This window comes from Aulostomus chinensis, chromosome 15, assembly GCF_037954235.1.
Source record: "Aulostomus chinensis isolate RoL2024-O1b breed Wild chromosome 15, RoL_Achi_v1.0, whole genome shotgun sequence".
Taxonomy (NCBI): domain Eukaryota; kingdom Metazoa; phylum Chordata; class Actinopteri; order Syngnathiformes; family Aulostomidae; genus Aulostomus; species Aulostomus chinensis.
In genome coordinates, this window is record NC_141334.1 from 10,058,962 (window position 1) to 10,076,784 (window position 17,823).

Below are 17,823 nucleotides of genomic sequence, written 5' to 3' on the forward strand. Positions count from 1 at the left end.
AAATACTGCTAGCTACGCACATTTTCCTCTGATTTTACCCTGTCAACCCACTGTAACAATTGTGACGTCAGTAAAGCACATTACAAGTTTTTCTTTTCCTATATTAGAGTAATTTACTTACAATGACAAAGATCAGAAAATCGGGTGCTTCTGAAAAGACCGTCACAGATCAGGTAAGTTAAACAACAGATACATTCTTAAAGGGAGCTGATCATTTTTAGCCAGGGTTTTGTCTTTAAAATGTACAAATGATCATATTTAACTGCTCTCCTTGAAGCCATTGGTCATTTACCATTGTTTTCTGGCTCATACAAACTACAGACCTAAATACTACTAAGTATTGTTTTAGTCTACCGAGCTCAAAACAACCAGTACATCAAATCGTCAATTAAAGCCTGCAGAACGAAAACGACGTCTGCGCATGAAGCCAGAGACAATAGCAACAAGGTTTTGTACACAAATGGCAGTGATGCGGCGACCCTGGCGTGACCTCGCAAGGGAATGAATCAATCGAATGCATTTGGTTGTGGTAAGGTTTTCATCTTTCAATTAAAAGGGAACAACAATGCGCTTTTTCCTCATTTTCTCTGGGACCTCAGTCACTGTACAAATAAGGCAAGAAACCTACAACCAGTGACATGAAATACATTTAAGACATTTGACTTTGTTAAGAAGATCGGCTTTTGTGAAGGTCTGCACTCTCTGAGCGCATTTCTCGCTTGTTATTTGTTCATTTACATTTTATGCCAGATCAAAATAATAACTGAACAAATTATAATAGCAAATTGTCTAATTTGCAAAATGGGCTTGCAATTTCATCTTGCTTAATTTCTTACACTTCATTTTACATTTGTTTTCATTCATAACCGTATTGTTAACTCAATAACTGCGATTTCAAAACTAATTTGGAGTTGACATTAGCAGTGCTGCTTTATTATTTTTAATCAGCATTTGTTTTTATTTGGTAAAAAATACTATTTGTTTTCATTTATATGCAATATTCACAAGTGATTAAAATGGGGACGATATCAAATTTTGCATTTAAGCTTGGAAAAAATGAGAAGCAGCCCTGGTGATGAGGCTTGTTATTGAGTGAAGTTTTACAAATGAGAATAATACATGTTAAGCATGGGCATTTTTAAAATAATCAGTGAGAAAGCACTGCATCCTGGAAATATTAAGTGCTTGCAGAGGTGGAGGAGGCTAATTAGTGGAGCGCGATGGGAGCTGTGTGAAATACGGTTGTTTGTTTTGGTCTTTGATATTTTGCTTTTCATGTAGTAAAATAAATGTGAAGAAATAAGGGCCCGAATGGTCTCTCGGTAAAGAAAGCGCTGCACTCTGCGGTGGCTGATATATTTACGTTTTCCCGCAGATTTCAGACTATTGTGCTTTTACCCTGTTACAGAAAACTTGAAACAGCCAACAAATACACATATTTGAGAAAGGGTGACAATATAAACATCATGATTATACATATTGAATGTTAGGATTCATTCAGATGATCCCAGTTAGAACGCATTAGAAAAATAAAAGTATATATATAATTCACACTTGACGATGTCAGCTGTTATTTTAAACTTCAACAGTGAATTAAAAGCTCAGTCTTAATTATCACAATCATACAGGTATTTATGATTAAAGCTTACAGCTTTTATGATTTTTTTAGTCCTGTGTTGAAATCCCGGCTGGTGAGTAAGCAGGAGCTTGTTTGTATGAGCACACCTCAAGGTGAAGGCCAACACGTTCTCCCAGAGGGACCGACAAACACACAACGCTCCATAGAAACCAAATCCACTTTGTCTCTCTCTCTTTCTCTCTCTGTATCTCATTTCCCCAATCCCTGTAAAACTAGATAGACAGTGATAAAATACAACAAGGAGACAAAGATAAACGACAGGACAAGTGAAAGATATGGATTGGGGAGATAAAATAACTCCTTCATTTGGGGTGAGTCTCAGAGGAATAAATGCAGTGTGTGGGCAGGCGCTGCTGACGGTTTACAATCTCGCCGGTGGTAACTGCTTTATATAATCTATTGAACATTTCCATCTGCAGCTGTGGCATTTGTCCTCATCTAAAATACTTTTCTCCTGAGCTGCCGGTTTAACTTCGGAGGACAAAGTTGCATTGTGATCTCTTTTGGTGATGTTTTAAACATCCCTGGGTAGGGATGAATGAGGTTGGCTGTCAATCCAGTGATCGTGGATGATCATGTTACATGTCATCAAAGGCTCAGATAATCCAGAACCACACATTAAGTCCAGCATACGCAATATATTCACACATGCTCACTGACTGATAAAACTGACTGATATACCTGCTGTGGCTATGATGGAATGTAACACATGTATGGAATTCAGTGAAGGAAATCATGGCAAAATAAAGTTGCAATAAAAGACTTGCAATCTCATGCAGAAAAATGTGTGAAATACTCTTTTTTTTTAAAAAATGTATAACATTTTAAACTTACGTCCAGTTGACCAGATTTTACTTCGCTTCGATCAATATAATTTTCATTCTACGCAAATAACTTTAATAGCATGATGATAATCTTTGTTCCAATAATCCTGCTATAGTAATTTCCCACTCCTACCCATCCATCCATTTTCTACCGCTTATCCTGCTAAGGGTCGTGGGGGGGCTGGAGTCTATCCCAGCAGCTTTCAGACAGGTCACCAGTCCATCGCAGGGCCAACACATAGAGACAGACAACCATTCACACTCACAGTCACACCTACAGTCAATTTAGAGTATCAATCAGCCTCGTCCCCTCTTGATGTCTTTGGACTGTGGGAGGAAGCTGGAGTACCAGAGAGAACCCACACAGGAACAGGGAGAACATGGAGACTCCACTGCGTGCTGGAGCTGGGGCTTGCCTGCTGTGAGGCGACAGTGCTAACCACTGCACCACTGTGCTGCCCACCCACACCTACTTTTTTTTTTTTTTTTACTAACATTATGTGTGTTACTCTATTCACTTTTCCAACTACTCTCACCGAGTTTACCATTGCCTTTGATTAAGTATCACCATCTCCAGCTTTGGCATTAAACCAAATTACTGTCAATATCGTCAGGAGATATGCTAACTGATGAGTCAACACACGAGCACAGGTAGTTTGGATGTTTTGAAAAAATGAGAGAGGCAAGATCCAGAAACACCACAAATAAATGGTGTTTTGCTTTTACAGCACCAAGTATGAAAAATAAGGATTACGTGTGATTTATCTTGCTAATGTTGGCCCTCACTTCAGAGCATTTCCTCCTATAGCTCAGAGAGTTTAAAAAAAAAGAAAGAGAAGAGAACGTAGTAGTGTGACATCAATTATTAGCATCATCCTGGGTGGACAGCTAGCTCCTTTCTTTTTTGTGTGTTTGATATAAATTTGGTGTTACAGCTTCCCCCGGTTGCCTCACAAATGGACTCTCAGCTTCTTTGTGGTTTCTGGAATTACATGTTTTATAATGTAGCCGGGAATGACATCCTGTAATAAAAAATGTAAAGAAATCAGGCAAGCAAAGGAATTTTTATGAAGTCGAGAGCAGCTACAGCAACTGAAGAGTAATGGGGGGGGGGCGGTACCTAGTCTGGGTTGAGTCCACAGCAAAATGTAGGAGAACGCAACTACAAATTTGCTGTGGTTAACACCGCGGTGGTCGATATGCCTCATCATGTTACCCTTCAGAGACAAAAAGGGGAGATGGGCTGCTCAAAGTCGAGTGCGTGTTGCACACTGCTGCAAATGAGGCTAGTGAAAAAGAGATAGAGGAGTATAGGGAAAGCAGAGCAGGGAGCGGACCTTTCAGCTGAAAAGGTCGCCCAGATAGTTCAGATTTTCGGGCTAATCAGAGAGGGACGGGGTGGACACTAATCGTCTGGTCAGGAGATTGTCAAAGGTCACTAAAAGGTTATAGAGTTCACAGCAACCTGGTACAGATCACCTGTCCATCACTTTTAGAATGACCTATCCTTGCAAGGTGGGCAGGTTAGCCAGACACACAGGACTTATTAATGTCGCTGTGTTGCATACATTTTGCTTTGGTGAGACTAACACAGCATTTAGTGAAAATAAGAACCGTTCATCTGCTCAAGATAGAAATTAGTCTCACAAGAGAAGATAAGAAGAAATGGAAGCAAGTAATTTAGAGCTAAGACGTAGGGATGCTGGAAAGACAAATGTGAGAGCTACAGAAAAAAAAAAATGATGCAATTAAAGGAATCCAGGAGACAGTCTGGAGACACGGGATAATGGTGGAAAATAAAAGAAAAATGAACAGGAGTATAACAAAGTGCCTGCTAGGAGAATGGGACAAATTATATGGGTGCATAATGTGAAGAAGGCAAATGGTGAGAATACACACAAGTGCTAGTGCCTGACTTCTTGCCGTGAATACAGAAGAAGCATTGTATAATCAGGATCTGTCAGAGTTTTCCTGGTATTTATCAAAGATTTTGATTGTTTACCCACAATGCAGTTTTAATCACGGAACAATGTCCTCAAACAATGGCTTGGTTACCTGCCAAAGTTCTCAGTAAGTAGATAATACGAAACAACATCTGGCAGATGAGTGGCTGGAGTGACAGATGGCGGGTGACCGGGATTGACTTCAGAAGCATCAGGCGGACATTTCACCAGAAGATTTCACACGCAGGAGATAAACCGGGGTGTGGAGATCAGTCTTTTCATAATTTTGCATGTTTAGATACGTTAATACACTCAGTTTTCATACAGTAACCCTTTGTATGTTAATTGTACTTCCAAGATAAAAGGTGAATTCATAAACAGTGAATTTAATTTACCCTCGAATCTGTTGGTGACACCTAGAGATAATGCTAACCTAATATATATGTACAGTTCTGTAACTCATATAAGACTTTACTAATCAGCAACAGAATGGTTCCAACTGTGGACTTACAGAGAGACGACAGTGACTGGATAGTGAAGGTCAAACATCCACATGGACAAGTAGAAGCTTTGAATTACTTTACAGACAAGTGATTCTTAGTTGTAAACTGTGACAAATAAAGTGTGTCTAACCAAGCTTTAATATGAGACAATGCAATATGGAGTCATATTTTATTATGTAAATCTTCATAATTGCATGTATATTTATTCTAGTTGGGCACAAAGCGTAAAACTGATGCATTATCCGTACATGCAGACTCCTGACGAGCTGATGAAACTGGCATGACACTGAAACATCTTTCAAGAGATGAGTTATAATATTCTATTAGGATGCTTATGAAATGGGCACACATATTTGTCTTACTGTAGCATAATCACAATAAATGAATTTGGATGTAAATGTTTCCCGGGTAAACGCTTGGTCTGTTGTTTTTCCTATGTGCGAGTGGTTATAATACTGGTAACATATTAATCTGATGCCTTGACCTTCCATTTACAACAGTTTTACAGCTTAAATGTTCAGAGAAGCAACAAATCATGAGAGCTATAAAACAAACAGCGCCCTGGGCTTAATGAGATTTGAGAATTGACTGGAGCCCTGGAGAATTAACTGCAACACTAGACAGAAATTATACATATTCCCTTTCTTGCACACGAATAAATATTTGCTTGAGTGGTATTTCAAGCTTGAAATGTAAAAAGCAGAGAGTCTCTTGATCTGGACTTGAGCTTAGCGACACACAAAAATTTCATAGTTGTTTTGTTCAACAATTAGGTAATTCTGCAGTTAGCTCAAATATATCTTGTCAGTATTATCACTATCACTACTTCTCTTGTGTTTTTTTGTCCACTCGCCCGTTCAAAACTGTGTCAAAGCATGTAAATAAGGCCTGGGCTGATAAAAGCATCATAGTGAGGAGTGAAATATTATTTTCATCTCAGTTGTAGATGTAATTTTTTTTTTTTAAACAGAGTTAGTATGATTTAGCATATCATGGAATATTTTGAAATCTGCTATGGCATCTACATGCTATAAAATTCCATCTATTGCAGAAAAAGAAAATTTCAACTCCCCTGATCTCTTTTAATGTCCTAAAAAATGTTAATGCCCAAATGTATACTTCAGATGTCCAAATGCTGTTTAAAGCTCCCAGAGATGAATTCCTGAGAAAGAACAGGCGAGAAATAAACAGAGAGATGGGTTGAAGGAGACCATCCACCCTGGAAAAATGGGTACCAGGTAGCTTGTAAATTGTAGTGAATATGACTTAAACTGAACTTCTAAGTAGTGGCTATGTTCTAGCAGCCGTAATTATTGAATGGGAATATTACACAGCTGTTACACTTGCTGTCTGGAGAACATACATGGGGACGGAGCAGGGGGGAACAGATCATTGCACCTCTGACAGTACTGAATTGACGGCTGTGTGAAAGGAATTCCCGGAACAGTCATCCATCTGTTGCAAAACACCAGGGAGCTATGAAAAAAAAAACCCACACACACTGTAAGCGCTATGCTGGTGTTTGGCGGTCTCGTGTTAACACGCAAAGCGCCACGCCTCATTTCCGCATAGCTCTGTGCAGGCCCATGTATGTGAATCAACTAAAAGTCCATCTTCAAAGCTCTCTGTAAAACTCTTCCCTCTTTTCTTTGGTCCTAAATATGTTCTGGATATTAAAAAAAAACAACAACAACCCTGAATGTTTGCTGTGGATTTTGGGTGTTTATGAAGTGGCAAACGCTTCATGCTACCATATGTTATTTGTCCTGTTTCTGTCTCTATATTGCTCTACGTACATAACACAAATATCAGTGTGAGGGGGAAGTGTGGGCAGGTGGATATCATGGACGAACACCTTACAGGAGGCTCATGTTGAGAGCAGGGTAAGAAATGGTGACGGTGCTGATGATTAGCAGATATAATAGTACCCCCTTAGCCTGCTAAAATTTTCTAATTAGCACAAAAAAAAAGCCTTCGTGCTTTAAAGTATTTAATTGTGAGAAACATGATTAGGATTTCTTATCGGAGGACCACGAATGGCTGCACCAAACTTCCCAACATTCTCTCCAGTGCTTGAGATTTAAGCTTCCTGGACACTGACAAACATCACATCCACTGAAGTATTTCAACAGTTCGGCTAGAATGAAAACTCAGCATCACTTTAATGGGCGTGATGGTTTGCTAATGAGCATTATCTTCGGCTATGTTCGCTCCCTGTAAGATAAGCTTTCAAAAACCCTGCCGTCTTTGCACGACTGAGAAACTGCAGGTACTGGTGATCAAGATAATTAATATCTAATCGGGATTTGCAGCTTCCTATTTGAAATGGTGCTTCTCCTCACTTACCATTGGACTTCTCAGCACTCGTGAAATGTGGGGGGGTGGGGGGAGCAGCATCACTGAAAATGATGCAATAGGTATTTTAAGGTGTTCTTGCTTTGAAGCGCAAAATAGGTGAGCAGGGAATTTGAATGAATAGCCACTGGAGCTGATTTATCACACCAGATTAACCACTGCAGCAGAGGAAACTGCATCTGAAATGGGACGTGTGGGAAAAGCAGGCATCAAATCTACAGCGTTTTTTTTAACGGAAATTCACTGGAAAGAAATTGGGAAAGAGAGAGAGAGACTTTAATTCTGATCAGTAATGCATGCAAAGATAACGTTATTTCCTTTGGTTGCTTATTTTTCCTGGTCATTGTGAAAGCAGCCATGGCAACTGGAATGCTTTAAAGGAGTTCAGGTAAAAACAATCCATCTCATAAATCACTGATCTTCTTTTAGTTGTCAGCCTCATAATATTCAACTGATATTTCTTCATAACAGGGTCAGAATGGGTGGATGCACTCTGATGGCCAAACAGGAAGTGATGAAAGCAACCAGGACACACACCCTCATCCACATCCTAGATGCCTAACCAAGCTGGTGGGGAACTGAAACAGTGGACCCCGTGTTTGCGGACTACTGCGCTACCTGGGCAATCTGCTGTGACCATCTTTAGATGGACTAATCTCCAAACTGGCTGCTCAACAGGGCCACCACAATTTCCTTTTTCCACATTGCTGCTGCTGGTGGCCCACTAAGAGGCCAGGTCCCCCTGTGACTTAATTCAGGCCAATGATATTTGCACTGATTTATTTCAAAGAGCAGCAGCCAATGGGAAATTCCAACAGTCCACAGATACACCGGTGTTACAACCTAATCATGAAGCTACCCAGCAACAAACCTGTTTCTGGTGCCGGCCCCTTATCTTTCCCAGGCAAAAAAAAAAAAAAAAGTAAACAGGCCGAGATCATTTTTGTCCTCTAAAAACACAATAAAACACTCACAGGCTGACACAAAGAGAGGGAGCAAGAACCAGCAGAGCGAAAGCAGGAGATGTCAGTTCTGCCCTCGAAATGAGGTGACACACAAAGTATTTTCTGCTCCACTGTGGCAAATATAATACAAAGGGCCTAAATTCTTGACGAAAATAAAATCTAATTTTAAGGAGAATGATACCTCCTCTGACCAATTCAAAATGCATCGGCTCCTGGGAGAGAAAACCTTCCTAGAGACAGCTAGATATATCAGTGATAGCCCTGGCTGCAAAGAAAACGATTTGAGAGACACATGAAAATGTAACGACCAACAGAGGAGACTCCAATGCGGCGATCACAGAGACAGCAACAATAAAAATTCTTCAATGCACAAACATGAAAGTATAGGCAGGTAACAGGAGAGAATGGGAGCAGGTGATGAAAAGACCATCAAACAGTCAAGGATTGAAACATGGAGAAATACAGCACAGACAGAAGCCAACAACACCAGCACAGTCAAAGGTCAGAAAAACTCAACAAGTAAGAGACAATCAGAATGGCTTCAATATGATTTATCCATGATGGATATGACCTGGCAACTGAAGGAAGGAAAAGAGGGTTATATATTATTAAAGGACTAATCATAAACTTGACACATTGAATTTGACAGAGTGAGTTTGACACCCGGGCGGCACGGCGGTGCAGTGGTTAGCACTGTCGCCTGTGTGGATTCTCTCCAGGTACTCTGGCTTCCTCCCACAGTCCAAAGACATGCAAATGGAAGCTGACCGTAGGTGTGACTGTGAGTGTGAATGGTTGTCTGTCTGTATGTGTTGGCCCTGTGATGGACTGGAGACCCGTCCAGGGTGAACCCCGCCTCTCGCCCGAAGGCTGCTGGGATAGGCTCCAGCCCCCCCCCCCCGTGACCCTTAACAGGATAAGCGGTAGAAACCACACACTTATAAACACAAAGAACACAGGAATGATTGTAAATGTAAGGCTCCTACTGAGTCTAATGAAACATTACTGACTCAAAATGTTCATCATCCAACGACTCCAGGTCATTTAACCTCACTGAGGAAGCGGAGAGAGATGATTGTATCACTTGCAAGCAGCAACAAATTGAACCGTGTTTTTACTTTAGTTTGACGCGCCCCCGCCAGGTACACACATCTCTTGGCAGGCAGTCGGACTTCAGCATCACGCCTGCCAATCACCTACAGAAGCGGGCTGCTCACTTCATTTCTGTATTGCTTGTTATGCCATTACCTCTAACATTACTCATGCATAGAGGATCCACAAGTGCGTACTCCTGGATACTGGAACAGTTTTCGCTGGGTCATAATGACCTTAAGCTCTCGAAACGCTGTGGAAAAATCCTGCCTTGACATTTCCAAACACCCAAAGCCTCATGGGACCCATGTGATCTGTGGCACTCCCTTGAGGGTGGCGCGGACCACCGGGCTGGGTACCAAGCGCTCACATAATCATGTATCATGATTTCTACCTCCCATCTGCCTGTTAGCAGGATTTTTTTTTAAATAACAAAGCTAATAAGTAGATTTTGGTGGAAAGAATATCCATCCATTTTCTATACCGCTTACCCTGTTAAGGGTTGCGGGGGTGGGGGGGTGGAGCCTATCCCAGCTGCCTTCGGCCGAGAGGTTGGTTTCACCCTGCACGTGTCGCCAGTCCATCCCAGACCCATCAGGAGCAATTAGGGGTTCAGTATCTTGCTCAAGGATACTTCAACATGGTCACTGGGGGAAGTGGGGATCAAACCAGCGACCCTTCGGTTGCTAGATGGCCACTCTACCTCTGAGCCATGCCGCCCCATGAAAAAGAATATAAATATAGGAAATAAGGTGATTCAGTTTAAGTCATAGATCCTGGATCCCGGCCACTGGCAGAATATAAGTATTAATGGAATTTTGTGGGCATCCTGAAAAAGGATCAGATTCTTTGAGTATGTGTGAAAGGGTTGACATAAGAGTGCGTTAGCTTCCAGAATCATCTTGAAAACCTTATGAACATACATGCAGACATATGATATAGAATTTATTGAGCTCCGATAGCATCAATCACATTCTGAATCTGGGGGAAAAAAATGTATGGATGGAGGGATGGATGGATGGATTTTGATGAAGTCAATATTCTGTATTCACACAGCCTTATGGCCGCGTCTGGTAGGCTATTCAATACCATTACTGACAAACAAGTATTTCAAAAGGGGTGCAAATAACTGAAAGGGAATCATTAAAATAATTGGTACTTTGGGTGTGAATGTGACATGAACAGTGTCAAACAGAAAAAGAGTCAGGGGCTGCAAGATGAATCAGGAGGGTCTCGATAGAAGAGCCTCATCAACATGCTCCCATCATGCCAATAAAGCATTTAACTCTGAGGGGAGAGAGAGAGGGAGAGAGAGAGAGAGAGAGAGAGAGAGAGAGAGAGAGAGAGAGAGAGCGCTGCTGGCTCTCATCTCGCTGTGGGAGGGGGATAGAAGCGGCTGCCTCGAGCTCTCCGGTAACGGAGACAGTAGAGGACTGACTCATACCGTCTATCCACACACACACACACACACACACATATACACACTCACACACATACACACACGCTTCAGACTCTACCTGACCTGCAATCTGACAAGCGGACAGGAGGAAGATGCTGAAGACATAAGGGGATTTTCTTCTGGTTCTAGCTGTTGCCACTCGGCTCCTAACAGCATATTTCTCTTAAATTTTGGGCATCAAACAAAGTCACGGTTCATAAACACCAGATGGCGGTGAGTTGAAAACACATCTTGGGACGGCACAAAGTGTTTCACGGCAACTGCGGACGACACAACTTGATTTCCACCGGTGGCGGAGCTTCTGTTTTGGGTTTGTTTTTGTTTTGTTTTATTTTCCAATTTGTCAAACATCAGCCGAGCCCTCCTTATCCTCCTCTTCCTCCTCCCCGGCGTCTCATCCCCCGGCTCAGCCACCGAGGATACCAGACTCCCGCCTGCCCGCCAGCGGTCAGAGGGAGTCAAAATAACATCAGCGGCGGAGGACTGGACGTTTACAAGGATGCTACTCCAGCACAGACACCTCTAGACTCTCCCAACAGCCAACATGTTCAGGCGAGGTAAGACTGGTCCACTTGTTTATCCAGCAGAGTTCATACTCCATGATTGGAGTGTTTTTTTGTTTTTTTTTAATCTATTTTTAAATTCTGGCTTGTCGCGGAGGAGCTTCTTCGTGCTGTCTTAACAACTTACCAGCCGCCCTTTATCCGCTCTGTTGGCCCGGACTGGAGAGGGAATTAAATATTTACCCGCCTCATGTAAAAATTATTCTTAAAATAGCGAACCGCTGCCGCACTGCAGTTTGTCAGACCCCGCACGAGGATGGATCGGGGCTGTGTCGCTGCGCGTGAGGGGAGCAGCGCGCGCGAGAGCAACACAACACAACAATCAAACAAAAGTTCGCATTTGTTTGGAGCTTTGTTTGTTGAAAAGTTTCACCAATTTTCACACTTGGTACGTGCGCGCACCCGTGCCACCTTTACGTGCGTCTGTGTGTTGGTATGGTTTAAGTGGCGTGACAGTCAGGACCCGAGCCACTCTACCAAAAACTGCGTGTTTTGACTTAAGTGAGCACCAGGCGAGAGAGAGTGGCTCTCTGAGGGGGTTTGAAGTGGTGGGAGAGCAGGAACAAAACAAGCCCAACCCAACAGTTTTGCTGCTTTGTGGTGAGAGGAGGTGTCCAGTTTTACCACTGTGACCTTGCCTGGCTGGCTGTTGACAAGGAGCAGCTTCCTTCTGAACATGAATGCGCACCAGAGGAGCTCTCATCAACCTCACCTTGCTCAAGCCATTTCACACATTGATGTCTCAGTATTCAACACAGGGAGTCATAACTGAACTCAAGAGAGCATTTGGCTTTATTATTTGACCTCTCTGGTTAAACGTGTGTTTTTCTTCTTGTTCCTGTGGTGTTTGAGCTTCACCTGGCGTATTTGCAGAGTTTGATGATGGACAAATGTTTTCACAATTGTCAGTGAAAGAGTGAGGATTCCTTTTTTGCTGTAAGAAGCGGCCCTACGAGAATGATTTGTGACATCACGTCACGCTAATTGGAAGCTGGTCCCAAAATTCAGCACACACAAGTATAATGGAGTTCTAATGAGGGAGAAGAGTGGGCGGCGTTTAAGGATTTGCATGGAATAACGGTGTTATTCTCTGTGTGAACAATGCACTTAACTACCTTAATAGATGTGTGGTCGGGCTCAAATGACAGGCAGCCACGTGGATGGAGTATACGGCAGACTGACCCCTGAGAACTTAACGGGAGAACATGCTTTAATAGACACGCTGCTGTCTGTCATTTATCATTTCAATGCAGCCCAACGCCGAGTAGGAGAGCAACATCCGTGCACATCGCTGTCTATTAGCTCACTTGGCTGGCCCGAGTCAGGACTCAAGCTGGGCGGTCTCCTCGTTAAGGGTGGGACCTAATGGGCTCGACAGAGGGCTGATTAGTACTGTCATCGTGTGTATGACAGAGCAGAAGAGCGACAGAGAGAGCTTGTTGGCTGGAGGGAGACAAGCTTTAATTTTAATCTTCCAGTAATTTCAGACAGAAAGAACCCACCCACACACACACACACACACACACACACACACACACACACACACACACACACACACACATATATATATATATATATATATATATATATATAATGGTGGCAGATGTATCTCCTGTAAACAAGTAGCTGTCAGTAACAATTATCAATTTCAGGTAATTGGGTGGTCTGCTGGAGTTAGAGTTATCTATGCGTTTCACCTTCGCGCACAGTATCATTTTCTGGTAGCACAAAACAGGAGAGGCAGTGAGGAGAAGGAGGATAAGTGTTTTTGTGTAATGAAAACTCCCTCTCTTTTCTCTTTGTCTCTTGTTCTTTCTCTATCTCTCTGCTTGGCCGCTTCCTGCTGCCAGCCTCAGCCTGAGAGGAGGGAGGCCTGGCAGGCTGATTGGCTAGTAGCTGGCTGGTTTGGGTAGCTGCCGAAGCTTTGTTTCCATGCCTGTTTGAAGCTGGATGTTTGATTTTGGGGTTGTTGTTTTGTTTTTGTTTTTTTTTCTTTACTTGACTTTGCCTACAACTTTTCATTTGTCTCTTTCACAAATTCGGAGTCGTGTACTCTGGATGGGACCTTTGACATTGTTTATGAGTTCAATACTGTCCAGTATAGAAAGATGCTTTGTCATTCAATATCACATTTCAGAACCAGAGAAGTGAATCTCCATGTTATGTTGTTGAACACCTTTGAGGAGGAAGATGCCAACCTGATGAAGCATAAAACAAAGGGCTCGACAAATGAAGTAAAACCCTCATTTGCTGTATATTTGTGTATAGTTTCATGTTATAAACGTAATATTTTGAATTTTGTTAAAATGGATTTTAATACATTGAAAGAAAAGACATCATTCAGGAACTGCCCTCAGAATCAAAGTATTAAGAACTTTTCTGACTGCTATGTTTGGATGATTTTTGATGAAATTAGGTTGAACGGTAAGAAAGATAAAACCTGGACCCTGAAGCCTTTTCTGGGCCATTTTCAGCAGAGGATTCTAATTTGTGGCATTTGAAGTCACAGTGAAATCATCATCTATTGATAAACCTCAGCTGTGTACTGGCACTGCCTGATCAATATCAAAGTATGGGAGAAGAATTGCAAGTCACTGTTCTTGCATGCTCAAGCTAAAGGTGTCCTCGAAGAGAAAACCTGAATTAAGTCTGGTCTGACTCTCATATAAACCTTCCCAGCAGTATAATTATCTTTCCTGCTCAACATGAGCTTAAGTTAATACATTTGATCCAACAAAGTCCTTTAAGGCAAGTCTACCCACTTGTCAGCCATCTTGGTAAAATCTTTGTGTGCTTACAAGACCGGACTCTTATTAAATGAGTTGGGAAAGACCAGTAAATGCAGTTTTAATGGTCAGTGGGACATAGAAACAGTTGGTATAAATCACCACTTAAATCTGATATGATGCTTGATAGAATCAGTGACTTTGCCCCAAAAGAAGGATCAAAATGTCTCTTTTCTTCTCCCAGCAGCAGAGTTATTTGAAATGTTTTGACAATAAAGAACTTTTCAACCAGTTTGAGAGTGGGAGTAGCATGTGAGCTTGTGTTTTTGATCTTTTGTGTGAGTGTGTGTGTGTGTGTGTGTGTGTGTGTGTGTGTGTGTGTGTGTGTGTGTGTGTGTGTGTGTGTGTGTGTGCTACTGTGTTGAACAACCACGCTGCAACAAAGTCGATCAACGGGTCAGATGTTTGGCCTCTTTCTCAAGTCTCTGATTCCACCCCAACTTTACCTGTGTCATCCAGGCTCATCTTATTAATCTATTTATCTAACACTGAGTGTTAATGCGACCCCCCTCCTTTGTCTCTCTGAAATAGGTCACAGTTGCAGGCCTTTGTCAAGTCTACTGCCAAACAATTAGGAGCTGCTTTTTGCGTGTCTCCTAGCATCAGTGTTAGCCTTATTGGACATTAATAACTCATGGATTAGTGACAAAATGTTTATTTGGGCAGTGAAGCACCAAATGCTAGGGTAATTGAATGCTGGGATTGATCCAAATTTGTTCCTGTGATACCGACATCCTGAGGCAGTGGACAGATTTTACAGATTAGGCACAGGAACACAATATAGGCAACATGCTACATCTGAGGAAATATATTAGAGAGCTAAATCATCTTGGGACTTGATGACTGGAGTAGAATTTATAAGATAATCAATTACATCTCTACTGCAACTGACAGTGGAGAACACGATGAAACGCATCACCACACACCGGCAAGCATCTGTGCAATGGCTGTCCATATCAATGACCTCTCAAGGTCACTCCAACTCCTTTTTTCTTCTGCTGTATCCTCCTGAGCTCATTGTGGTCTGCTGGCTGAACTCTAATTCACCATTAAGTTGGGAGGAATATTTACAGAGATATATATGCTGTAGAAAACCATTATAATAATTACTATGAGTGATGTTTTACCGCTCCAAGCTTATAAACTGGTGAACTCTCACAAACAGAATGCAAAAGATAAGAAACACCTAATGAGCAGCAATTGTTTTGATGCTAAATAAACAGCAAGTGCTATAAATTATGAGCATGAAATGGAATTTCACAACAACACTGACTGGTTTGTTCCAACTTTCTTGCCAAACACTCATTTATTTTTATGCGCCGATATAAACTTTATATGATCTATTCCATGTTGCAGCACAAATTACTGATGTAGGTTATCAGAAAGCAAATATTACTATTTTTTTTAGCTATCAGAAAGCAAATATTATTCTTTACTGGTCAAAAAACCAACAAACAAGAAAGTAAGTATCAGAAGTGAGCACAACAAAAGTAATGAGCTAAAGAAGTTTTTCTTTTGCTTCAATTGCTTCTAATCAGTCTCAGACCCGTCTGATGGCCGATATTTATATCGTTCCGCGTGTCAAGATTTTTTTTTCTTCATTTTTGCTCATTGTTGTTCAAAATGAAGAAAAAACAAAATGGGTTTTTCAAAACGTTTTGGAAAAAAGAAAGGCATCACTCTTTCAATTCACTTTGTGTTTGTTGTCTAATATATCTACATCTCTCTCTGTCGCTCTCTTTCTCTCTAAGTGTGTTAAAGTAACATTTCCAACTGTGACAGGAGGACTTGTTCGCAGCCCTGGACAGGCTGGTTGCTGCTGCTGGTTGATTAGTTTTAGTGGGTCTAACCGCAAGCATTATGTTTAACGCTGTCTTGCATTAGCAACTAATATGATATATCTACCTGGAAAATATTAACTTTAAAAGCATTTGCACAAATGTCCTGTCCATATTTCTCTCCTTTTCCTTTGTAATAGGGTCTCTTGCTGGGCAGCCCTAATCTGTTTATACAGAACGAAAAAAACAGTCCCTAAACTGGAAAATGGATGATTTCAGGGTCAGTGGTTGAGGTTATATAAGGGTACATCTACAGGAAGGAAAGCAGGTCTATGAAATGTCCCCAAAAGTGTCTTAAGTCCTCATGTCCTCCCGTAATAGAAACACTTGAGTATTTGTGTGTGAGTGTGTGTGTGTTTGTTTTGTGGATGAGCCTGGGGAACCATTGGTGTAAATGTCAGAGTTGGACGGAGTCATACTGTACATCAAGACGGAGGCAGAGCGGAAGAGATGGACACAGGAAGAAAATGAGCAATTATTTGGAAACAGACTTTCAGCCAGAAGGATAAAGGAATGCTCAGGGAAAGAGCGAGAGAGCCAGTGGCAAGTGAAAAGTGAGCTGACAGGAGCTGATTGAGTGTGTGTGTGTGTGTGTGTGTGCGTGTGTGTGTGTGTCCCAGAATGATTTTCAGTTTTGCCCTCTCTGGCACAGGAACTTTGGTATTTTCCTATCTCGAGAGGGAGAGACAGTTGGATGCACCATTCGCTTGCAGCAGCATCTTCTTTTGCTGACTGAAGCCACTGAGCCGCTATTATTCACGTTAATGTCGGCGTGTTTTATTTTATGAGCAATTAACTTATAAACACAAAGAAATAGCTAAACAATTTTTGCTTTTTTTTTGGCCTCCCCTCTAGGAGTGAGATGAGGGCTTGGATATTAATCCAAAGTGTAAAATGCTAAGCTGTCAGGACATGTTTAGCTTAGCTTAGCATAAACACTACAAGGAGCCTGGTTGGCTTTGTCCACCAAGAAACAGCTTCAAAATTGTCATTTACTCACCTTGTCTTGTGTCATAGCTACAACAATAGGCCCCTTTTCAAAGCAGATATTGCAAGTCATTGCCGGGTGAACACAGGTGTAATTAATAACAGTAATTCTGGCCATGTTCCATTCAGGCAGGCCAGGGCTCTGGTGCTGTGCATGCTGGCTGTGATAACAGGACAGGACCATGATTAATGCTGTGTTCCAGGCAACTCAGAAGTTGCGTTTTTTTCCTCACCTCCGACCACAAAGAGTGCAGTTAAACAATCAAAGTCAAGAGTTCCTACTTGTAAGACAATAGCAGCACTCACAGGGAACAACAGTGGAAATGGTGAACCATTAAATCGGGGAAAACCAATCCTGCTTGTAAATTAATGTCAAAATATGTCTTCGGTGTTGGTACTTTCTGTGCACCCAGGTTACTCACTGACTACTAAATGTCGAAAAATGATAGGCCTGCGATGTTGTGTTTTTGTTCATTTTTGCCTTTTTGTGCACCTGGAATGTTTGGAAATGTGAAATCAGACATTTCAACATTTAAACATGATACTTGTTCCACCTTTGTAAAGTGGCTTTATTTGATCAATTACACCTTGCCATAATGTGTGAAAATGGCTCCTTTTCTGCCGGATCAGTGAGTGCTAGTTTTTGTTCTTGTACATGAACAAAAATGGTTTCAAATCTCCTTCTAAATCATTTAGTGCTTTTTATATATATATATATATATATATATATATATATGACTCATGACCAGAAAAATATATATATATATATATATATATATATATATATATATATATATATATATATATATTTCTGGTCATGAGTGGGTTGAAGGAAGAAAAAAAACAGCTGTGAGATATTAATTTGTAAG

The 17,823-nt window shown here is 41.5% G+C and overlaps 1 protein-coding gene and 1 long non-coding RNA gene across 3 annotated transcripts in view; one reads left to right on the forward strand and one right to left on the reverse strand.

The window, feature by feature from the left end:
• Nucleotides 1-17,823, reverse strand: part of LOC147248623 (uncharacterized) — a 124,070-nt gene that overhangs the window by 12,381 nt on the left and 93,866 nt on the right. The gene's annotated exons all lie outside the window — the stretch shown is intronic.
• The window catches only part of rtn4rl1a (reticulon 4 receptor-like 1a), an 83,638-nt gene continuing 76,488 nt past the window's right edge, over nt 10,674-17,823 (forward strand). Inside the window, exons 1-2 of one of the 2 annotated variants that reach the window (XM_086227097.1) lie at nt 10,674-11,090; nt 11,191-11,337. In XM_086227097.1, coding sequence (XP_086083223.1) covers nt 11,325-11,337 — 13 coding nt within the window. In that variant the 5' untranslated portion in view covers nt 10,674-11,090; nt 11,191-11,324. Of the gene's footprint in view, nt 11,338-17,823 lie in introns of both variants that reach the window. The other variant, XM_086227096.1, reaches the window with a different exon arrangement.